Genomic DNA, 25,045 nt, shown 5'->3' with positions numbered 1-25,045 from the left:
TGGAGACCCCTGCTGTGGAGGGTGCCTGGTCCTTACCCTGGACCATCAGTGGCTCTCAGGCCAGCCCTCACCCTCAAAGAACAAGAGCATCCTTCCCCTGACAGGGCTTCACAGCAAGCCCCCACCTGCCTGAGCCCATAGAGTCGGCACTTTGCTTCTGGGCAGAAGGAAGCTTCTCGCCTGCCCCTGCTGCTCCTTCCCTGGGAACAGTCTCATTTGCCCTTTTTCTCCTCTAGGGCAGAGCTCTAGCATCATTTTTAGAACTTAACATCACTTCGCATTATTGATCCCTATCTTGGAGGATTCTTCCTTGACTGAAAGGATACAGGGGGGCAAGAAAGGCCTAGAACATCAGAGAAAGACATGTTTGCTGGAAACTGAGGATTTGTCTGTTGGTCTTGGTTATTTGCAAGGGGTCCTATGGGGTTAGGTGTTTAAAGTATGCTCTTGTGCATCAGTTGCTTTGGGGGCATGACTGTTCAGATGAAGGCTGTTTGAATTGCATCCCTGCCGGTCTAAAGTATATTTAAAAGTGTGAACATTGGGGGAGGAGAGGGAGCCGGAAGCCCACTCATGGAGATATAGAGACTTACATGACTCAGTTTCCTTCTCCAAAAAGAGGACAATGGTGTGGTTGCTTTCTGGCAGGTTAGCTAGCATGTGGGTGCTGTGCTAATTAATGTCATATGGAATTGCAAAGCATGCAAACTTTAGAAGCACCCTGGTGCAGTACAGTTCTTGGTGCATGAGTCAGCCTGTGTATGCCAGTATTTATTCATATAAATATGAGTGAAGGAGTAAGAGGAAGCTGGCAGCAGGAAGCAGAACATGTATACACACAGAGCAAGACCAATTCCAGGCTGAGTGAAAGCAAAGTGGAAGTGTTATTCACTCAGCTGTGTCCGACTCTTTGTGACCCCATGAGCCTGCCAGGGTCCTTTGTCCATGAATTTCCCAGGCAAGAATACTGGAGTGGGGTCCCATTCCCTTCTCCAGGGGATCTTCCCCACCCAGGGATCGAATCCTCGGCACCTGCATTGCAGGCAGATTCTTTACTGTCTGAGCCCCCGGGAAAGCCCTTAAGGCTGAGTAAAGGAGTCTAAATAGATTGTCATCCTCATAAAATTAACACAGTTTTCCTGATGAAAAGCCAATGCAATATTTAGGGTGATTTGAGCTGCAAGTAATTGAACCCTTAGTAATGGAAACTTAGAAAGTCAGGACTTAAAAGAACCCTAGAGGTGGGGTGACCAAAAGTTCAGGAATAGCATCTGGGACCCAGGATGTCACAGCTGGCCTCCATCATGCTTGAGATGTGGGCTCATCATTCCATGAGTGGGAAGCAGCTGCTTTTCTCCAGCCCTCACACCATCACCTGGCTGTGATCAGAGATAGGAGCAGGGACTTCCCTGGTGGTCCAGTGGCTAAGACCCCGTGCTCACAATGCAGGGGTTCCCAGGTTCAAATCTTGGTCAGGGAACTTAAATCCCACCTGCTGCAATGAAGTTCAAAGATCCTACATGCTACAACAAAGACCTGGTACAGCTAAATAAATGTTTTTAAAAGGGTTACTCAGTTCAGTTCAGTTGCTCAGTCATGTCCGACTCTTTGTGACCTCATGGACTGTAGCACACCAGGTCTCCCTGTCCATCACCAACTCCCGGAGTTTACTCAAATTCATGTCCATTGACTCAGTGATGCCATCCAACCATTGCACCCTCTGTTGTTCCTTTCTTCTCCTGCCTTCAATCTTTCCCAGCCTCGGTGTCTTTTCAAATGAGTCAGTTCTTATAAAGAGTAAAGGTTTTGTTTGTTTGTTTGTTTTTGTTTTGTTTTTTTAAAGGCGGGAGCAAAGGGAGTTGGATAAGTGCACACACATCTTTTGATGAAGGCAGGACAGCCCATCTACTGGGCATGGGATGTGGTCAGCCATGGATATAAGAAGGTGACCAGCTGGCATTTTCAGCCTCTGTTATGAGAGAGTAGAAAGGAAAGGAGGGGAGAAAAAGGATATTATAAAGCTGTCAGCACCTGGTGTCTTTGTGAGCAATGGGCTTGTAGATAAAGATCTGCGATTTGTTGGGGAATGTTCACTCTCTGAACACCTGAGATGACTGTGCAGCCTCCCTCTAGCCGCCAGCAATATGCCTGCGTAACGAGCTTCTCTGCGGTGCCGCCTCCCTGGACATGCAGGCTGCAGAGCGTTGGCCTCACGGTGCCTTCTCCCACATGTGGATCCTCCCCAGCAACAGACCCTCCTGGACATGCACATGGCGCCTGCGGTGTAGACTGGGCTCCTCTGGTGTCCCCCTTCCATGACACAGACGGCATGTGAATGAGGGTTGTGGGACGCCCACCGCTCTGCAATCTTGTCGGTTGACTAACCCTGAAAACCTGGATATGGTACAAAATGTGTGTGTTGTGTTTGTCAATTCAGTCGTGTCTGACTCTTTGTGACCCCATGGACCGTAGCCCACCAGCCTCCTCTGTCCATGGTATTCTCCAGGCAAGAATACTGGAGTGGGTTGCCAGGCCTTTCTCTGGGGGAGTCTTCCCAACTCAGGGTCTGAACCCGGGTCTCCTGCCTTGTGAGCAGATTCTTTACTGTCTGAAACACCAGGAAAGCAGTACGTGGACGGAGGCCCTGAAAGCCAGTATGCAGCCCTGCTTGGGCTTGAGAGAAATGGGGCTGTCCTATTGAAAACCCCGGGCAGAAGGCCTAATGAGACGTTAGTCAGATGTTCAGGGACACTGTCTACCCAGGGGCTTCCATCTGCTTGTACCCCTCTCTTCCAAACCAGGGCCCAACTGTTTTGTTGATCACCAACTGGCCGCCCTTCCTCTCCTCTCCCTGAGTCACCGACCAGTTGCTGAACTTCCTCCCCATCAGCCCGGAGCAGCTGATGGCCCTTGCTCCTGCTCCTCACTCTTTCCTGATGCATTTTTCATCATTAAAGGGAAAATGTCATTTCGGTGACAGATATTAGTGTGATTGGTGTCAGGAATGAATCTTCCTTTCTCTGTCAGCCTTGCTTCACACAATGCTAAGACAATGTTCCGTTAAAAGGCCACTTCCATTTCCAGCTCAGGCAGCGTGCGAGAAGGGCAGGCTTTGGCTGTGATGGATGGCCTTGCTCAGGGCTGGAGCTGGGCCAGGGAGCACAGCAGGAGGCTGACCCTTCCAGCACCGGGAGAGCCCAAGGGCTCTGGGAAACCCATGACTTGTTTCTGCCTGCATTCCACGGGGGGATGTAGTCCGATGAAGTGGACACCTACTGCTCTACTTGGCAACCAAGTCTTCGAGATGGATTTTCCATCATCTGTGGCATATACTGTGATATAATCCAAACCCTTATATTGAAAAACCGACCTAGCAATGAAAAGTTCTGTTTTCTTTCAGCAAAATGTAGGCCAACCTGTAGATGTCCTCTTAGGTGGAGATCTGAGCCTGAAATGAGGTAGTGAGAGTGAGGTGTCTACCTTCCTGCCCTTGTGTGCTCAGTCGTGTCTGGCTCTTTGAGACCCCATGGACTGCAGCCTGCTAGGCTCCCCTGTCCATGGCATTTCCTAAGCAAGAATACTGGAGCAGGTTGCCATCTTCTCCTTCAGATCCCCAGGGATCGAACCCACATCTCCCGCACTGGCAGGCGAATTCTTTACCACTGCGCCAAGTGGGAAGCCCGGTTACCTCCACAGCATGCCTCAGATGACGCCCTGCGTACAGCAAACTTTCAGAACTCATTTAGAATTCAATTTCCTCAAGCTGAAATAAAGAAAATAGTGCCCTGGCTTTCCCTCTCCACAACTGAGCTGCTCATTCAATTTGGTGGTTGTTTATTAAACTCCCACTCAGGGCCACACACTTTGCTCAGCTCTGAGAAGGTACAAAGAAGAACAAGAAGTGTTACCTGGCTTCAGAGAGCTTTCAGCCTTCTATGTGAGATCAGATGAATAGGCAGTCAATTATAATACAAATATATATGATAAACTCAATATTTTGAATTATTTCTCAACGAGATGCATACAAATGTATCCTCAAAATGTTTGATTTTAACCAATAGAGGAGAGGGATGGGGGACTCAGTAAAAGTAATATTTTATAAAGAAAATTAAATTTTAACTGGTCCTTGAGTATAAGGCTTCCCTGTTGGCTCAGATGGTAAAGAAGATCCCCTGGAGGAGGAAATGGCAACCCAGTCCAGTATTCTTGCCTGCAGAACTCCATGGACAGAGGAAGCTGGTGAGCTACAGTACTTGGGGTGGCAAAGAATTGGACATGACTGAGTGACTAACACACTGAAGTTTGAATGGGATTTAGAAATCTGCATGGAAAAGAAGGGACCCTGTAGATGGGAAGCCTAAGCAAATGCTTAGACTTGGAAATAAAGAGAGGCTGAAGAACCCCAGGGTGGCAGATAAAGCTGTGGATGGGGCCACAACAGAGACCAGACCGAGCCTAGTCAGTTAGGCTGACATATTTCTAAGAGCCTTGATTACTCAGACTCGGGAATTTGCTATATGTAAAAGTGGGGGAGCCACTGCATTTTCCTGAACTGAGCTATGCTTCAGAAAGATAAAACTGGTTTCTGTGTATGAAATTGTTTATATCAGGAGTTATCTTCTTTATCTGATCCAAATCTTATTAAAAAATATTTTGTAATACCTTTATTTCTATGAACATTAAATTCATAGAAAAATAAGCTACCTATATACCTACTTGAAAAAATGACCTATTTAATGTCCTAGCTGGATCTATAAGATACATAAATAGAAAATGACTAATAATCAAGTTAGCATAAGATAAATCTTTTTTTTTTATGTAGACCATTTTTAACGTATTGAATTTGTGACACTATTGTTTCTGTTGTATGTTCTGTTTTTTTGGGTATGTGGGATCTTAGCTCCTTGACCAGGGATTGAACATATACCCCCTACATTGGAAGGTGAAGGCTTAACCACTGGACCCCCAAGGAAGTCCCTAAAATAAATCTTTAGGCACAATGACATCATACAATGTGATGAAGTGTGGAAGTTTGTGTCTGTACATAGAATCTCCATGAACCTACTGGCTACTGCCCACACTGACTCGGGACCGGAGAACTGGCGACTCAAATACAATGAGCTTTACCATTGGTCATGTGATCTTTCAAACTAGTAAACAATTCTTGGTGAAGAGCTGAACAAATCAAAGCACAATCTTCCCTTAGCTGACAGGTAGTTGCTTTCCTAAAGGATTAGTGGCTGTTAAAACCTTGTAAAAATATTCTGTGCTGATATATCAAATACAGTTCATTTTAGGCTACTCACTTAAACGTGAGGCGGGCATTCAACAACAGTGACAATGTCCCACGCATGGCTGAATGTCTAGCCTCTCTGGTCCCCATGCGTGGGAAGCTGACGTGTCTCTGTAATTACAGTGGCAATCAACCTCACCCCAGGAGTCTATTCTGCCCCTGTAAGGAAACAGTGGTTTAGAGAAAGGCAGAGTTGGAGGCAGAGAGATGAGTTAAGATTTAATTAAAATAGTGGAGAAAAGAAACAAGGGGAGACTTCGTGGTTGCAGTGGAGCCCGGAAAGGAGGAAAAATGTAGTAGACATGCCTACACAAGTGAGATAAGGTATGTCGGTGGTGAGGTCTCAAGCTCTATGCAAATCTTGCTGCTGTTAGAGTGGAATGTCATTATGTTCACTTCCAGAAAGGAAATCTGAAGCCCTGAAAAGATGCAGTAACTTTTCCAAAGACATAGAACAGGTCAGGAAATGCATTAGACACAAAATGCCTCTGACCTACATTTCTCTGTAATTACTAATGCAAAGGAGCTTCTACTCAGCGTGGAGAATTATAAGCAGAGAACTAGAGCAGAGCCAGTACAAAGATGGAAGCAAGTTCTGGAAATTGTCGAATTCCAAGTGCTCTGTTTAGCATCTCGGTATTTCATAGAATGCCTAGAAAACTCCAGGATTCCAAACACAGATCAAAATTCTCCAATCCATCCACTTCTGTGTTTGCTTAGGCCTCTAAATATTCATCAGTAACATTTGAGACAAAGGGAAGAGATAATTACAAGGAGAGGTTTTTCAAGATAGTAAAGGTTAACAGGATTCTTGGCATTTGTGGCCTGTCAATTTCCATGTAATTATGCTCAATTCCCAGAATTCTGAGTCAGTTGTACCTGTTAATGCTTAAAGATGATATCCTTGGAAAATAATTTATAAGATCGTTTTTCACAGTTTCTAAGTTCAAACCAAGCACCCTGGCTAATGGATGATTATTAATGCCCTTCTTGGGTGGAGAGTGGTAGGAGGTCATAACGTGGATATGGGATTAGAGTGGATTTTTTATGACAGCGTGATAAGCTGGCTTTCCCAAGAGCAAAATGAGTGCCCTGAAAATATTTATATAACCTGATATGCAAATGTGTCCTATTTTGGTTGGATAAATAACAAGAACTTGGAAAGGGTGCCCCAGCTCCCTAGAACTTACTGCCTCTTGGAAGAAAGAAAAAGGTCAGAGAGATGCCTGTGTATGGAGCAGTACAACCACCTGGCCTCATGAACAGATACTGAGATGCTAGATTCTAGACGTCCTTACATGTTTATTCATTCAACCATCCTTCTTACACTCTCATATGAGTTCATCTATGTTACCCTGTTCTGTGCTAAAAATAGAGTGACTATAAATAAGACACTGTCCCTTCCTTTTTCTGTTCCCCTGTCCTTTTGCACTTGCTCTTTGTAATGTGCATCACACTTGTGATTCTTTGATTATTAGTACAGTTACTTCTAGTGTTTGTCTGTAGCCCTGGGGTCTGGACAGAGGTTAGGACCATCCCTGTTGTATCATATCATCTGGCCTGGTACTCACCTGTTGAATCAGTGTGAAAAGACTGTACTCATTGCCCCTGTGGATCAGAAACAAGCTTTCCAACTAACTTCCTTGAAAGTAACTTCTCTCTATTTGGGAGAAACTTTCCTAGAGTGCTTCTGGTCTTGGGTTTGCCCTGTCCTTGAAATTCTGGGGTCCTGTGCATGTGATTCAGCTGTGTCTTCAGGAAATGAAAGTGCCTGATAGAGAGTCTCCAATGAAGTTATAGTTGGAAACCTTCTGGTGAAGCAAATTGTGTGGAGAGTAAGCTCAGCACACAGGTTTGTGTGTTACCTATTGTTTTGGACTACGGCTGTCATAATGCTCTTTCCCAAGAGGGAAAAACAAAGAATGATATGAGAAACCAATTGCCCTTCATCATCCCTTGGAAAGGAGGCTGACACAGGGAAGCAACAAGGTGGAGGAGAAAGACCAGGGGACCAGGAGTCTAAAGACACATGCTGCGATCCACATCTTCTGGATACTAGAAGTTGAGCTGGATCAGAAAGAGGGAGTCAGGAGAGGTGAGCGAGTGGTCCAAGTACTTGGGAGTTGGTGTTCAAGGAGACAGCGGTTCAGGGTGGAGCAGGTCTCCCATAGTTAAGAGTGGAAATCAGGAATTGGACATGAAGGAGATAGCCAAATAGCAGAAGGTAAGAACTGAAGGTGGTCCATCTAATTCTCCCTGAAGGGTGAAGGGGGCTTTTCCCCTGCTGGGGGGGCGGTCACTGTTCACACAAATTACACATAACTTTTCTTGCAGCATTTCAAAATTGTTCTTCCTAAGTGTATAAAACTGTTGTAGAATGGGCTGCCCTAAGGTGTGCAGGGAGAAAGATGATCATATTTCCATCATCCCCAGCAACGTGGACAACAAAATTATTCGACATTACAAAGATCACCCCAGGTCATATCAATTCAGGTGTCCTCCTTGCCCATTTTGGACAGTGGCCATTTGCATGGGAATCATACTTCAAAGGTTAGAGATATACATCAGACACCCCTAACCTAATAAACCAGAGTGGGTCTGTCACCCATTAATTTATCCAAACTTCCCTTTATCCTATTTAGATATTATTTTCTGCCTGTTTAACCTTTTATACAGACAGGCTTGTTTTTATCCTTAAACTACCATCTTTCAATTTCTTGGAATTGTTATTTCTAGCTAGAGATTGGTCATTAAGTGTGTGTACGCCCTGCTCGTACACTTCATGAATACCAAATATTCATCTTCTTAGCATTCTGTCACTCGGAAGTCCCTGCCCCGCCAGAAAATAATTTTAATTTTGAGTTTTCCCCAGCTATACTTAAAGTCAATAAATATTTATCAAAAACCTAGTATGTGCCAGACATCAAGGATATAAGAGGATAAGAATTTAAACTCTTACAAGTGTTACGAATGTTAGAAGGTGCCAGTGCACTGAGCATTTACCCAATTGAATGGAGTAGGTATGGTCTTTATGAGAGAGTAAGAATGTAGAAGGATGAATAGAATTTAGCCTGAAAAATGTGGGGACAGTATCAGTGACAGGAAGTCAGCATGTGCAAAGGCCCCATGTTGAGAAAGAGAAACCTTTGAGGGATGAAAATAGTCATCAATTAAAATAAACAGTGGCATGGCTCGATAAAGGAAGAGGTACCAGGAGAAAAAAAGTGAAAGCAAACGAGGCCGCATCGTGAAGGCTCAGAAACCACAGAAAGCATTCGGGGCTTTATTCAAATTACTGCGTGGAGCCACTAAAGGCTGAAGTGGGAGAGGGGAGACGTGGTCAGGTTTTCAGGAAAACTTGGTTTGAAAGTGGAGCTTGAAATAGGTCTGGTAAGAGCTGACAGAAGACATCCCTGGAAGAGGGAGTCTCATTATTCCAAGGAAGAAAATAAGATGGCTCAGGCAGGTAAGTGGGGCTTTGGAAAGGACTGGACCCTGAAGGCAAAGAACCCGTGAGAGAAAAGAATTGCAGAAACACACGGGAGTGGGCAGTGGTAAGAACAGGGGAAATTAAGAGTGGGTCCTGACTCCTCACCAAGAGGCCGGGCACATGAAGTTCCTGGATGCTTTGTGAGGTGTAACAGTAAGTACTATGAGTGAAGTTGGAAGAATTTAGACACAGCAATTTTGAGTAAATAAAACGCTTCTTTGTTTCTGTTTCCAATATTCTTCCAAGAGCTTTCATAAAATGTTACTCCCAACATTTCTCTTTTGGCAAAAAATCCTGATACTTGTTAACAATATACTATCATATTGCAAAAATGTGCTTTAAGTCCCCTAACTCAGGAGCCATGGCTGTTTGCAGCATTGTTTTCCTGGTTACCCACGTGGAGGCTGTACCACCCGCCAGCTCCTTCTCTGGGTGTTATACATCTTGCATCTCATATGGCCCTGCATAGCAAGTATGTGGAGTAGGACATATTCCTATTTAACAAGAGGAGAAAACTGAGGCTCTGAGAGGGAAGAAAATCATCTGAGGTTAAGGTGGCCATGTGTGGAGCTTGGACTAAAGGTCAGAGCCATTAGCCTCACCATCCATGCTCCTCCATCCACTGCTCATCACCGCTACTAGTCTACTGCCCAGAGTCCAGGGTCAAAAAGCATCAAAGATCAAGGCATTTTCCATGATCTTTATTCAAATATGTGACATTGAATTTTACCCACTTCTCTGAACACTTGCATAACTTTGTGGATTATTTATAGTTCATAGTATCAACTGAAGGTTTACTTACTTAAGGGGACCTAATGTTTTTTGCAGACGTGGGACAGTTCTCTATGAATCCCCTTCAGAAGACTGTTGATAGAAATACTACATTTGGTTTGTCCCAGCAACTCTCCCCTGGAGAATCTGGTACCAGTGCTTCTCCAGATAGAAACATGTCAATCTGGTTCTTGATTTCCATCTTAGCTTTAAGCTCAATGCTCTACTTTTGAAAGAAAAAGATAGTATCCTCATTACCACTTTCTCTCTAAGGCATCTTTGATCCTGACACCTTGTGGACATTCCTGTGAAAGCTTAGGTGAATTATTTGCTTGTGTTGTTCATGTTCCCATGTCTGCTTAAAACATTTTCCCTGCTGTCCCTCTCCAGGATCAAGGCTTCCTGAAACACATCAAAGTCCCCTCTCCCAGGCCACTCCCAGGTAATTGACTGTCTCATTACTTGCAGCACCTCTTTTAGCTTTCTGGTATTCTAGATGAAGAAAGCGTACACAGGTTTCAGGGAAATTGTTTCTTTCTAGGAGGGAAGGCCCACATCAGCTCCCAGGTTGTGAGGATATGAGGTTATATCTGTCACTGCCATTGCTTTGTCTTAAAAGACCCTGAACTTCCAAAGGCAAGTGCACAATGAGAGATGGACATGGGGAAAGCCAGGGAGATGCATAAACATGCAGAAATGTGTTGCATTATTTTTTGAATTTATAAGGTTCAATAAGATATCTGTATGCAGGCCAGGAAGCAGCAGTTAGAACTGGACATGGAACAACAGACTGGTTCCAAATAGGAAAAGGAGTACATCAAGGCTGTATATTGTCACCCTGCTTATTTAACTTCTATGCAGAGTACATCATGAGAAACACTGGACTGGAAGAAGCACAAGCTGGAATCAAGACTGCTGGGAGAAATATCAATAACCTCAGATATGCAGATGACACCACCCTTGTGGCAGACAGTGAGGAGGAACTAAAAAGCCTCTTGATGAAAGTGAAAGAGGAGAGTGAAAAAGTTGGCTTAAAGCTCAACATTCAGAAAACTAAAATCATGGCATCTGGTCCTATCACTCCATGGGAAATAGATGGAGAAACAGTGGAAACAGTGTCAGACTTTATTTTGGGGGGCTCCAAAATCACTGCAGATGGTGATTGCAGCCATGAAATTAAAAGATGCTCACTCCTTGGAAGAAAAGTTATGACCAACCTAGATAGCATATTCAAAAGCAGAGACATTACTTTGCCGACTAAGGTCTATCTAGTCAAGGCTATGGTTTTTCCAGTAGTCATGTATGGATGTGAGAGTTGGACTGTGAAGAAGGCTGAGCGCCAAAGAATTGATGCTTTTGTACTGTGGTGTTGGAGAAGACTCTTGAGAGTCCCTTGGACAGCAAGGAGATCCAACCAGTCCATTCTGAAGGAGATCAACCCTGGGATTTCTTTGGAAGGAATGATGCTAAAGCTGAAACTCCAGTACTTTGGCTATCTCATGTGAAGAGTTGACTCATTGGAAAAGACTTTGATGCTGGGAGGGATTGGGGGCAGGAGAAGAAGGGGACGACCGAGGATGAGATGGCTGGATGGCATCACAGACTTGATGGACGCGAGTCTGAGTGAACTCCAGGAGGTGGTGATGGACAGGGAGGCCTGGTGTACTGCGATGCATGGGGTCGCAAAGAGTCGGACACGACTGAACGACTGAACTGAACTGAACTGAAGATAAAGAATAAAGATGCTTTATTCTTTAAATAAAATGGAGGATTTGTTTTCCAACTGAAGACATTGTGAGGATCTCTAGTCTAACCTGATGATGATTGAAGTAAGGGAGCAAAAAGGAAATGGATGGTTTGTGCATTAGTTAGAAATACAAAGAAACGTGGGTTTTCTAAGCAGCACACACGCAAAGCCTTTCACGAGCGAACAGTTGAGAATACATTTGGTCCTCTTAAAAACGTGTAACATGCCTTCTCACCTGCCCCCACCTGCCCTCAGCTCTGCCCTGTATTCCTCCTCCCTAAATCCATCTCACACCACATCCCTCTCTCCATCACTAGGCCTCTCCAGGCCCTACAAGGCAGACAGTGAGCCTTTATATGTCTAACTCAGGGACCTACACCCTCAGAAACTTCAGGGTGAGATAATTTAGTCTCAACCAGCTCCCACTTCTTGAGGAAAGTTAACTTAGCTTCAACACTAACCCATCTGATGAGGTGTTTATCTTTAATCCACATTTCACTAATAAACTGAAAGCAATGAGTATGTGTGTGTGTATGAAATGCTGTGAATGTGTTAAAATCATAGCAAAATAGCATTCCAGAGGTTTTGCTGTGACAACATTTATAATAAAAAATATTGATTGATTTCAGGGATAGCAAAGATCAGTCCTACCCAATTACACTTTCACTGCCCCTTCTAAAACTGTGTGACTCAGGGATTATTTCACAGCTCTTGGTCTTTCATATACAACTGCCATTATAAAATGTTCTTTATGACACATTCAATAATACACACACACACACATGCATGCACACACAGACACACACACATATACATGCTGTGTTCACTCGCTCGGTCATATCTGACTCTACAACTCCCCACCAGGCACCTCTGTTCCTAGGATTCCCCAGGCAAGAATACTGGAGTGGGTTGCCATGCCCTCCTCCCAACTCAGGGATCGAACCCAGGTCTCCCACATTGTAGGCGGATTCTTTACTGTCTGAGCCACTAGTATATATATACATATGTATATATATACTCACATTCACACATACAGAAATTGCTATGTATCTTACCTAAATGGCCTCTCTTAACAAACTCAAGGAAACACTGAGACAAAACCACAGCAGAACGAGTGTAAAATATGAAGCGTAAGAGAAAAAAGTCACCAGCAGAAAGGAAAGAAATTCAAAATGAAAAGACGACAGTGGAGAGAAGCAGATGCAGAGATAAGAACACACAATGAAGCCCTTACTGAAGAGATGGGGAAAATGGGCCCCTGAAAGCCCAAAGACACAGGGTATAAAACTTACTGGTCCAGATGACCTCTAAAGCCCTTCCAAGCATGATATTGTAATCTTCCAGTCTTAGAAGGAGGCTGAACTCTCCTCTATGGCTGGATGCCTAGCACACACTATGATCCAGACAGCCATGTCCCAGCTAGGCTGTAGGGGGAGAGTCCCAAACGGGCAATTAATTTAGATTTAATAGGACAGTTACTGTAAGTTTAAATAAATGCCAGTTAAATATTAACAGCCTATTTATTGAAGATTAACATTGCTGGTTGCATTGTGGGATTTTCTTTTCCTTAAAGAAACCCTTTATTGGAAGACTTTTAATCATCCTGGCTCTTCCATTGCCTGCCTTAGATCCAGTGCAGCTCATTAATTACTTTGCAGCACCGTTTTCTGAGTTTTGAAATGGACACCTTGGTGAGTAGGAACAATGGAAGGACAGGGTGAGGAGGGCAATTTCTCAATAGTAGGAACCGATGAGCATATAGGAAGGATAAACTGATTTCGAGAAGAGTGTTGAAAAGCAATAAAACCAAAGACTGAGATTTGGAAGGGGACTGTGCATCCTAGGTTGCATTAGTCGTGTTTGATACTGTGACCCTATGGACCATAGCCCGGCAGGCTCCTCTGTCCATGGAATTCTCCAGGCAAGAATACTGGAGTGGGTTGTCATGCCCTTCTCCAGAGCGTCTTCCCAACACAGGGATTGAACCCACATCTCTTATGTCTCCTGCATTGGCAGGTGGGTTCTTTACCGTCTGAGCCACATGGGAAGCAGGAAGGGGACTATGAGGTTTAATCCCAACTCCTCACTTAGAGGGAAACTAGAAGTGATTTGGGCAACTCCATACAGCCTGTAAGTGACAGACTGGGGTTGGGGGGCAAATGCGTTACCCTTGACCCCAGCCTTCTATGAGCTATCAACTTACTGTTGCTGTTCAGTAGCTAAGTTGTGCCCTACTCTTTGCGAGCCCATGGACTGCAGCATGCCAGGCTTCCCTCTCTTTCACTATCTCCCTGAATTTGCTCAAACTCATGCTCATTGAGTCGATGATACCATCCATTATCTTACTGTAGAACAGTGCTTTCAGCTTTCAAAAGTGCATTAGCCCATTTGGATGCATTGGTTGGCACTAGATCTTCTCAAAGACCTACATTTCATGGAGATGTTGGTTTTTCTGAAAACAAAGAAGCTAAAAAACAAACAGACAAACAGACAAACAAGGGACTTGTTTAATGTTGGCCAGAGTTAAGACTTGGATCCAGATACAAAATGATGTTTACAAAATGACATGTCTGGTAAGAAGTACAATTGAACCCATATGTTATTGAGCAAATTCTTGTCTCATTACAGATTTTGTCTTCTACAGTTGCTCCTGGCTGGGGAGAAAATGCAAAAAATGCAGAGAGAAGGTTAAAGAGAGACTTGAAGGTAACTGATTAGGGAGAAAGGCATCAGGGCATGGCTAGGCAAGCCAAGTTGCTCTAAGGGTACGTTTGGGGTTGAAGCTCCAAGTTTGGGGTTGGCCAGTTACTGTCCAAAGGCTCTTTCTCTGAGAGAGCTGCTACTGACCCTGGTTGGGCTGCATCATGTAAACCCTGGAACTGGAGTCTCTGTGTGTGTGCAGGCAGGTGAGTGCAGGTCACCCTTGCTCACTTCCATGAGGCTATGAGGCACTGGGGTGCTCAGTGGTGGGAAGTGGGAGCAATGAGGCCCATGCTACATGGTATTAATAGTATCCATTGACTAGTGTAAATCTAGACCCTAGAGTGGGTAGGGGGCTTTGGGCTCCATTCCCAGGCCCACAGGAGCAAAGAGGGGCCCAGGCTGCATGCAAGAGAAGGCAATGGCACCCCACTCCAGTACTCTCACCTGGAAAATCCCATGGACAGAGGAGCCTGGTAAGCTACAGTCCATGGGGTCTCGAAGAGTCGGACACGACTGAGCGACTTCACTTTCACTTTCCACTTTCATATATTGGAGAAGGAAATGACAACCCACTCCAGTGTTCTCGCCTGGAGAATCCCAGGGACAGGGGAGCCTGGTAGGCTGCCGTCTATGGGGTCGCACAGAGTCGGACACAACTGAAGTGACTTAGCAGTAGCAAGCTGCGTGCAAGTGGTCAGAGGCGCTACTCATTTGCTGCTTGGAGGAGGTGTCTCGCTTTTTTCTCTGGTGGTTTCCTTTCCTGGTATATGTGGGAGCCTGAACAGACAAAGGTACCCAGGCTGCCACACAGAGAAGCAGCCCCATCCTCTTTTTCAAGCTTCAGGCTGCTTCCCATGGGCCCGGATTCTGTGTTGCTTCTTAAGACCTTGCGGTGGGAACAGGAGGGTCACCCATTTCCTGCCTTGGTTTGAAGCTCAGCGACTGCCCTTTCTGACCACATCTCAGCATGAAGTTTCTGCCCTGCTCCAGGGACGACACCCTCAGGATGTGCCCAGGGACGGTTCCCAACACTGAGATGGCGGCTCCTGGGTTCTCAGGATGAATATCCCACCGAGGCCCCTCTGAAGGAGGGGAGCACACGCGTGGCCCCCTTTTGGTCCCCGCATGGGATGCCTGCAGCTGCCAGGCCCTCTGCTAACCCCTGTCCATCAGACCCTCATAGCATCCTCACACCACCCCTTCGTGGTAGGTACCATTTTAAGCACTATTTTGCAAATGGGGTTATTCCTGCAAGGTCACACAGTTAGCGATGGAGACGAAGTTTGACTTCTGGTCTGTCTGAGTCCAAAACCACTGGTCACTCTTAATCAATAAATATGTACTGATTGAATCAATGAATGCAGGAACACAGGACGAAGAAGCAGTTGGGGCTTTTGAATCAGACAGAGCACTTCAGACGTCCCCACCCTCAGTCTAAGGGTGCACAGTCTGAATATAAAAGGCAACTTCGGCCCAACCTCCTTCCCGTCTCTGGTTGTGCATTCTGGCGAGCCTGTAACTAGATTCCGGCCCATGCCACCTGCACACTCAGCTCCTTCTCACTATGAAGTCCCAATTTCATCTCCCGATCTTCCCAATTCTGAGAGAACCTTCTAGCATGCATGCTCTTCTACTTTCCCACGGTGCTTATCACCATCATGCCTACTGTCTTGTGAAGTTCTTACTTTCATATCTGTCTCCCCTGCTGGACAGTGTCCTTAATGAGCGTTATAGACACAGGATGGCTTTGTTTTTGTCTCTCTCGCCCACAGCTGAAATCCACCACCTAGTGCATCGCTGGCATTTAGTGTGCACTAAAAACGCGGTTTGTCAAGTAGACGAATGTTTTCCCTACAATTTTAAAATCCTTGAGCGTACTCCACCACCTCCAATGCCACTTTATTTTTTGTCTTTTTTAAAGATTTTTATTTATTTATTTTTTTGATGTGGACAGTTTATAAAGACTTTGTCAAACTTGTTACAATGTTGTTTCTGTTTCAAGTTTTGATTTTCTGGCCATGAGTCATGTGAGATCTTAGCTCCCCAACCCCATGCACTGGAAGGGGGGGTCTTCATCACTGAACCACTAGGGAGACCGTAATGCCACTTCCAATGAAGCTTAGCTGGAAATCTGGACACATGAAATGGGTTGGACTGTTCCTAACGAGGAGGCATATGCCAACTCATTCTTGGCAATAAGACTGTTCTCAGGGGCTTCCAGGGATATAAACGCAAAAAGAACCATGCACAAACCTGAAAGCACTCAACTGTAGGCAAATTGAGGGCAGGGTGATGTCTTTCCTCTCTGTATCTCTAACTTTCTGCTGCATAGGAAGAGCTCAAAGTCTACTTGGCTACCTTCAACATTTCCTGGCTACATTACATTGAATTCAGTTGAATAATCAGACACTCAGAAGTATCGATACCGGGCAATAATAGTTAACACTTCTGTGGTTCTCTCTTGCACAGATGTAGCAGCCATGGGAGATATTTTATCATTTGGTTCTTAAGCAGTGTCCTTACCTGCCAGGTACAAGCCAAGAGAACAGGGCAGTGTCCAGCAGCCCTGAGTTCTAGTCTTGATTTACCAGTTGTTAACTTTATTCCCACGACAATGGGTCCTCTCTGCTGGGTTCACTCCCCATCTCCTTATGAAATGAGTGGGTTACACGTCTTTCAAGGTGCCCTCTGACCCTAGCATTCTGTCATTCTCTGACCCCAGGGTCTTAAAATGACCCTAAACCTAGAAAAGGAGAGATGGTTCCTCTCAGGACCCCTGACCCTAGTGCTGTTCCCCTCTGGGTATCTGGCATTTGCTTTGTCGTCACTTTGACTTTGCTCACTTGCCTGGCTCTTCTTGCCTTTTCTGTCTGCCTATTGCTCTGCTGACAACCTCTCCTCTTGATGTAACTTACAAAGTTTCATGGCTCTCAAAGTCCAGGAGCAGCCTCACCTTTGCCCTTGTTCTCTTCCTCCTCAGTTCTCTCCATTCCTGACTGCTTTCTTTTCCTCAGATGCTTCTTTCCCTTCTTCAAGCTGTTCTTTGGCTCTTCCCTCTGAAATCCTCACACACCAGACTCTAGCCCGGATGAACAATGATTTTTTGATCCTCTGCAGGACAGAAGAGCACGCATTCTTCTGAGCCCAGCCCTTCCCCACTCCCCTAGAGCCGTCACTGATCCAGATGGACCCCGCCCCTCCTGATTAAACATCCTGATGTCCATTTGGCGCCACCAACCATCCTGCAAGCAGCATCTTCTCGCCTGAGCTCCTATTTGGAATCTCCACCAGGAGAGGGGGGCCTTTCGCCTTTTTAGAGAAGGCAGCAGCAGCACTGGCATGTTTCAGGCGAGAGCTCTTCTTTCGGTCTCTCGTCTCTCGTGTATGTGGAGAACTCCCTGCTCTTCAACCAACCCCAGCTTGCTGTAGGTAACACAGGGAAAAACAAAAACAGCCAATTTCCCTTCCATTGGCAAGTGTTCCCGTCTCCATCCCTTCTTTAGTGTGGAGATGCTGCCACTGCTAGGCGTCTTCATCTCCTCCACGTTCTCACCTGCCTGCCAGCCCTCCAGTCCACACGGCAAGCTCCTCCGTGCCTCCTCCTTTGCAGTCCCAGGATTATTAAAGGGAATATGATTGTTTTCTTTCATTTAGTTTGTGTGAGTGTGTATGTGTGTGCCTGAGAGCTTGAAAGGCATTGTCCTATAGATATTTTTATAACCTGCAGCAATTACAGCTGTCAGCACAGAGACAAGCTGTGACAAGTTGATTTATGTGTACAGTATATGTGTATGCAGGAGGGAGGAGGGGGGTGCAGAGAGAGATGGGGTGGGGGGCATGGAGGGGAGAAGGTGGAGGTGGGCGCTCGTTAGGAATCCTCTTTCCAGGAGGTAGAAAGGAAGTTGTTTCTATAAAGAACACAAATAATGAAATTGCTCTGACTGTCATTCCTTTTTCATTAACTTGGATATGCTGGGAAAAAAATAAAAAAATAAATCCAGCAGTTTTTATGAAGCAAGAGACAGGATATAAGATAAGCCACTAAGTGTTGGTTATATTTAGGGATTAGGAGATGAGACGGGAGCTGACATGATTTTGATCTTCATCTATTCAAACCGCTTCAATCACGAGTTTCAATAAAATGGATTCTGCCTTGTTAATTGTGCCAGCATCTCTGACCTCTCACCACTTTCTCAACTTCCATTTTTGAATGAAGTTTGGATCCCTGGGTCCACGAAGCAGCTATGAGGTTGCCAGTAGCTTTTCTTTGTCCACCCTGATCTCTGCTGGGTTTCCTTTGGCCAGGCCAGGAGGCTGCAGCTCACCACTGTCCCTTCCCCAGCCAGACACAAAGACGGTGTGTCTATCTCAGACCAAGTGCCCGCAGACTGGTATAAGCCGAACATCCTACAGAGCCTGTGAGAAGAGTTCTTTTTCTGCCTGGCTATAATAATGAAGCAGTGGCAGGCAAAATATATTAATAAACCATCTTCCACCTTAAATGGATTTCTAAGTATTTTACCGTAGAGTTAATCATGTCTGTAGGCCCCTTGGGAAGGCTGGTTGTTGTCATTACCCACATTCCGAGATGCAAAAACTAATGCGCATTTGTACCTACCTGGGAATTAGATGCAAGAGCCAGGATGAGAATTTATCATGAAAGGAGTCATGCCTGCCATTCTCAAGTATGGAGGAAAATGACTCCAAACCCCAGAAAGAGTCCCTCTCTCTTCTCCACTGCTATGCGTGTTTCTACTTGAGGTGCTAAGACCTGTTTACCAAGAGGAATTGGAAGGGTGGTTACAGTGGCGGTAGATGGTCAGAGGTAACTCCTTAGCCCTACGGGAGAACCCCAAATTCAGCAGAACCCCGAATTCAATCATGATCTCACACCTAACATCTGCTATCATATAACATTTGAGCTTGGGGAAACCATGTGATTTGCTATTTCCCCGAGATTTCCCACTGCAAATATCGAGACAAAATAGGGTCTAGCAAGAATGGACTGGTGCTAAAATTGGTTAATTCTCTTCTTTCAAAAACATAAACAAAATCTCCTGCTCCCCATAGACATCGTTTTTGGTTTTCTTGAGAGCAAAGTCATCCTTTGTGGTCACAAGTTGACAATTGATTTTTCTTCTTTTGGTGTTCTGTATCAAATGGCCCCACCAGCTAAAAGTAGCGGATGGATTTCCCTGAGAATTTAATATTGGAAAAGTCTGCAGAGGAAACGAGCGGGAAATGGGCCTAATTATCTTCAGTGTAAGTTGCTCAACTTTACCTGGTAGTAAATTTTCTGGGGGCTTCCCAGGTGACGCAATGGATGAAGAATCCACCTGCAATGTAGGAGACCCGGGGTCCATCCCTGGGTTGGGAAGATCCCCTGGAGAAGGGCATGACCAACCCACTCCAGTATTCTAGCATGGAGATCCTGTGGACAGAGGGGCCTGGACGGCTACAGTCCATGGGGTTGCAAAGAGTCAGACATGACTGAAGCGACTGAGCATGTGTGAACACACACTTTCTGATCACCTGTTAAAAGAGGAAGCCATGCCTCCTCAGTCTTCGTTACTTTGCTTGGCTTCCACATCTGCACACCCACCTCCATCCCTTCCAACCAAGGGCAGTTGTGGGCACGGGGTATGAGGAGTGAAATGCTTGTGCATCATTCACACACGTGTTATCTACATGTACCTGGGATGATCAGTTGAAAGATACGTGGACTTTATGGCACCAGGACCTTTATATGACAGTGATTTAGTTGGAATAATTCAGTTTCTTTTTGGTGGTGGCTGGATGACTCTGGGAAGAACATGTTTTTTGTTGTTATTGTTGCTTTTTAATAGTTGTTTTTTTAAAAAAATAGCCTCCTGGTTGGATGTGGGAGAAAGTCCAGGGGAAAAACAAAGCCACACTGCCTCTTCTCTTTCCCCAGGGAGAATCTGGGTCAGTGCAGGGAGCTCAGACAGAAGTCCCCAAGCAGAGAACCATGTTGGTGTTAGCATGCGGGGTGGGCTGTGTGCAGCTCGGGCCTCCCCCCTTGCTCAGGAGCCTGGCCCAGGAGGGAAGAAGCCACATTCCATCAGAGCTGAAGTGAGAGGAAACATACAAAGGTGGGCACACAGCAGCCAGAGAGAGGAAGTGACAGGAACTGAGGCCAGTGCAGCCTTCCCCTGAGTTTCAAGAATTTGAAAAACACACCTCTTAAGATGAAACCGGCTCTGCAAGAGTGTGAAGCCCCGGACACTTGGGAATCTTCGGTATCAGTAATGCCAGGGGCTCACACTCATTCATCTGAAATGAGCACTCCGCAGGGCCAGCATCTTTTCATGTCGACAGAACAGGAATAGAGAATGTAAGTCAGTGTCGGAACTTGACCAACATTTTGATGTGGTTTTGCCAGATTCGCACGCTAAGAGGCTTCTGTGAATTTGCATTGGTTTTATATATGGAAGATCTCTATTTAGAATGATGTTTGAAGGAGCTTTTTTCTGGGGCGGGGGGTGTTGGTGGGGTGGGCGTTGACTATTGAATAATAAATGGAATTATTCTAAAACATCCTCCCAACACTTTAAATTTACTCTAAACGCTAATGAATTAATCTGATAATTTTAAACGTGCACACGTGCATGCTTCAGGGTTTTCCTTTCCTAGTTAATTAGTTTGTGACCCTTATTAAGATGTCTCGGGCTTATTAAGACCGCGTGGTAACTTTGCCTTTCTTCTTAATTTGGAAATGACAGCTCCTCAAGGAGGGAAATGGTTAAACTCCTCGCCCGGGCTCGTGCACGGCCGCAGCGCGGCGCGGCGGGGGTTAAGGTGGGCGCCCGCGCCCCGCGCCCCGCGCCCGCCGCCCGCCGGGATGCGCGCGGTCCGCCCGCTCGCTCGGCGCCGGCACCGCGGAGAGCGGCGGTCAGTGATGGAGCTGCTGCCATGACAACCCCGGCGGTCGGGGCCCGCGCGCGTCGGGGCTGCTCCCGGGAGGCCGGCGGCGCGGAGGCCGGGGGCGGCCGCTGAGCTTGGCGTCCGCACGGCTCCGGGGCCGGCAGCGCCTCGCCTTGCCCAGCGAGCGAGCGAGCGAGCGAGCGAGCGAGGGGCCGCCGCCGCAGAGACCGCCCAGGCTAGACCGGCCGCATCGCGGCGGCTGCAGCGCGCATTTGGGCTCGGAGGAAGTTGACCGAGGCGGCTGCCGCAGCAACCCCCGTCCGGATAGCACGAAGCCCGGCGCAGCCTCTCTCTCCTGCTGGCTCACCCCTGCGCCTTCTGCGTGCTCCACTTTTAGGCTCTGCTATTGTTACAGACTGTTATCTGCTGGCCATCCTTCTTCTGAAACTTACAAAGAAAGTATTGGATCTGCCCTTGTTGGAACTGAGAAATTCAGATCATCTCTGGGTGGCCGGATCTAACCCACCCCCTGTCCCCTTCTAGTACCAAAGTGCTTACTCCTCTCCCAAGTGCCATGCCTGAACTGTTAACGCAAGGAAGGGGCTCCTGAGACGTATGCCCGCACCTTCGCACCTGTCTGGCGCTTCTCCTCTCTCTGCCACCTTCTCGGCCAAGCAGCACCGAGGCAGCCCTCTTTGGATGTCCTCCGTGGAAACCGCTTCTCCGAGGCTGGAGCGCTGAGGCTCGATTTGGGGAGGAACACCCGACTTGCAGGAGTCTGCGCGCTTTTTCTCCAGCCCGCGCCTCTGGGTCCCCGTGCTCGCTCCCCCACCCCACCCACTTCCTGTGCGCGCCTGGGGGGCGTGTGCAGAGCCGCCGCCGGAGTTCTGGGAAGTTGTGGCTGTCGAGGATGGGGGTCTGTGGGTCCCTCTTCCTGCCCTGGAAGTGCCTCGTGGTCGTGTCTCTCAGGCTGCTGTTCCTTGTACCCACAGGAGTGCCCGTGCGCAGCGGAGATGCCACCTTCCCCAAGGCGATGGACAACGTGACGGTCCGGCAGGGGGAGAGCGCCACCCTCAGGTAGGGAGCCGCCATCCCTCTCTGAATCGACAGTGATTTGTGGAGGGGACGTAGGGGGAGAGCGCTAGGGGTGCAGGTGTGTACTGTGGAGCTGCTGCAGGGAGGCTTCGCTGCTTCGCTGGGCTGCCCACTTCATGGCTGAGCTGGGTGTTCTGCCTGGGAAGGTGGTGGTCATGGGGAAACGTTCAACGGTTCCAGAGATGAGTTGTTTCCCAAACCTGGCCTCCTTGGCTCAGGACTTGGTAAGCAGGAGGGGCGCTGGGCCAGGGGGTCTCTGATATGGAGGCCAGTGTCCTGAGCGCTGTCTGTTGCCTGAAGCTGGTGGCGTGGTGATTGGGGGCCTGGCTGGGGCTCAGCGTGAGCAGTCTTCTCTGAAGTTAATGAGTCCCAGAGGTCGGGTCTGGCTTCCTGTGAATGCCATCACTCTGCCCATGCCATGGGAAGTTGCCAGCCAGCTCCCATACTCTGGTCGAGCGGCTGTTTTGTCCTGAGTCTGACTGTGTCTGGGCTTTCCTGGGGCACCTTCGTGCCTCGAGCTGGTGACCAGAGGGACACACTTTCTCTATCTGAAGATGGCCCTGAGATCGAAGCCATGGAGATGAGTCTGACTTCTTGGAAAATAGCACTTGCTCTGTCAGTGGTGCTGTCCTCCACAGCAGTGTATGTAAAGCTCATCTACCCAACAGAAAGGGGGTTTCATTTTTGAGTTGGGTCCTGATGGACTTCTGGGGTTCAGGCTGATAGGAGCTGGAGGAGGAAGAGAAGAAGAATCTTGGCTATGTTTTGTGTAAGGTAGGATGAGCCTGTCTCTCTTTCTACCCTGCCTCCTGAAATGCTAACTCCAATTTCTAGTGTCTACAAACCATATCACACACAAGAGGGCCACACAGAATATCAGTGATTGTGAGTGGGGATCTTACGCTCTGGAATTTGATGAGAGTCCGCAGGAGGTAGAAGTTAAGAAGGTACGTGGAAAGAAAGATGTGCTTGCTTAAATAAAGTTTTCCAGACTGGGCCACCACTGAGCTGACTGCACGGCAGTGTGGCAGTATTCCCATTCTCTGTGCATGAAGATTCTTGGAGAGACAACCTTGGTGCTGGTAGCCACTCCTTCAGCCACTGTCCTTCTAAGGTTTATGGATGATGCATGAGGCAATACCCACGGGATAGAAAATGTTGAGGAAGGGGCATGGGTTACAGAGCTGACTTGTCAGGATGTTGCCGGAGGAGGGGTGTGATTTAATGCCTGTCGAAGCCTGTAGGCACCCATGCTCCTTTGTCTCTGGCAAGCTAACACCCATGCCCCCAAGGATTGCTAGGTTTTCTTTGGTTCTGGGATCCACCTCTTCCAGGGAACCCTGAGTTAGGGACGATTTTGAGCAAAGGTTGAAGATTTGACTGTCTCATACCCGAAATAGCTGTGTGTCTGCTTTGTAAAGGATTTCATGGAGGCTTCAAATGTGTCCTGATCTCAGACTGTTTAGAAAGAAACGCAAAAACAAGCCTCGGAAGCAATAGAGTGAATGGCATGTAGTGTCCTCTGCATGTGCCTTTGTCCCCCAACCTTTGGCTGCAAGATGTAGCCCCCAGGAGATAAGACGGAGACAGTCGTACCGGAGAACACTGTAGACACGAATGGAATGGTACTTTCAAGAAGGTGAAAGGTAGTCAGCTCTGTAGACATTAGGAGATAAAGAAGCAAGACCAAGGGGTCTTGCAAACAGTAGCTCCCATAGGATAGGAACAGTGAGGGGATATAGGTGGGCCGGGGTGTGGTCTTTGGCAGGCAGCCCCCAGGCTCAGGAGAATCAGGACCCTGCTAGCATATGCTCCGCCCAGGGCCAGGCCTGGGTAGGAGCAGCTCTTCTTGAAAAATCGCATGATCGTGTACCTGCTGGCTTGTCTCTCTTTGTCTTCACTACTGTGCCTCTTGCTGGCTTTCTCTGGGCCTTTCTCTCTGTCTCTCTCTTGCTCTCACGTTTGCATTTTGACGTGTGTTTAGACTCACTGGTCTTGACTGGTTGTAGATGGAAGAAGTGGGATACCGTAGGGCTTCCACAGCCCAGCTCTGGTGCAGAGGCCTTTCTGGAGCACCCCCTGACACTTAGGCAGCCCTTGGGGCTGGCTGTCTTCCCATCAGGCAGCAGAGAGACCCTCCCAGTGGAGGGAGCCCTCCAGGGCTGGGGTTAGAGTAGCGGCAATCTGCCTGACACTAGCCCATTGGCCGCGGGCCTGAGTGGGGATGTGAGCTGGGCCGCAGGGAAATGGGGGTGCTTGAGTCTCTGTAGGACGGGTGTGGTCCTCTGCAGGCCCTCTCTCACTGGACGAGGAAGGGCTGCCATGGTGGGGTGCACTTCCGTGGAAGGGAAGCCCTTATGCACTCAAATATGGGCTCGGCCTCTTGTGATTCTTTGTGCAGAGAAGCAAATAGGAAATCTCAGAATGTATTTTATTTGCACAGAAATCACGAAATTTGCACATAACCTGATTCCAGGTTGCAACACTGTAGTGGTTCAGGGCTCTGGGTTATTTCCCTTTGGGTTTTTTGTGTGTATGTTGGTCTCTTCTTTCTTTTGTCCTCCCTCCCCTTCCCTCCTTCTTTCTTTCCTCCCTTCCTTATTTCTTGATTCAATATGACTCCAAGCTACCCCAGCTCTGCCAGGGGAGCCATCCTCCCCAAGTCACTGTGGGTGACCATGAGGTTCACGCTTGTAGTTTTCTCCTCAACCAGCAGAGGACTTTTTGCTCTAATTTCATTTTATTCTGCTTTGTTCTCACCAGTTTCGTTTTTTTTTTTTTTTTTTTTGAGGATCTTTTGCAGTCCCCAAAGAATGCATGCTTCAGCAGCAGATTCTAATGTGAGGGAACTTTTTAGGAGGTTTTATTTCCTCCAATTAGCTCTAATGATCCTTGTGAAAGAACCAGGAACCCTTTCACCTAGTATGGCATCCACAGTCTGAACAGAATTACAGACAATTTGCAGTCTCCCGCTCCTTCTGCCCTCCTGCCAATAGTCTGTATGCATATTTTTACAAAAGAGTGAGGTTTCATACAATAGACTGTGCAATAATAATTGTAA

General features: G+C 47.1%; 1 protein-coding gene across 8 annotated transcripts in view; it reads left to right on the top strand.

The window, feature by feature from the left end:
* NTM (neurotrimin) overlaps positions 1-25,045 on the top strand; it is a 951,991-nt gene that overhangs the window by 517,267 nt on the left and 409,679 nt on the right. For 4 of the 8 annotated variants that reach the window (XM_040255850.1, XM_040255849.1, XM_040255848.1 and 1 more), the window contains exon 2: positions 21,882-21,966. In XM_040255850.1, coding sequence (XP_040111784.1) covers positions 21,882-21,966 — 85 coding nt within the window. Of the gene's footprint in view, positions 1-19,881; positions 20,360-21,019; positions 21,967-21,995; positions 22,759-25,045 lie in introns of those variants that run through there. The other 4 variants (XM_040255853.1, XM_040255855.1, XM_040255852.1 and 1 more) reach the window with 4 other exon arrangements.

Source organism: Oryx dammah, unplaced genomic scaffold (genome assembly GCF_014754425.2).
Source record: "Oryx dammah isolate SB20612 unplaced genomic scaffold, SCBI_Odam_1.1 HiC_scaffold_15, whole genome shotgun sequence".
NCBI classification, from domain to species: domain Eukaryota; kingdom Metazoa; phylum Chordata; class Mammalia; order Artiodactyla; family Bovidae; genus Oryx; species Oryx dammah.
Note: the sequence above shows the minus strand (reverse complement) of the source record. Positions and strands in the feature narration are given on the sequence as shown.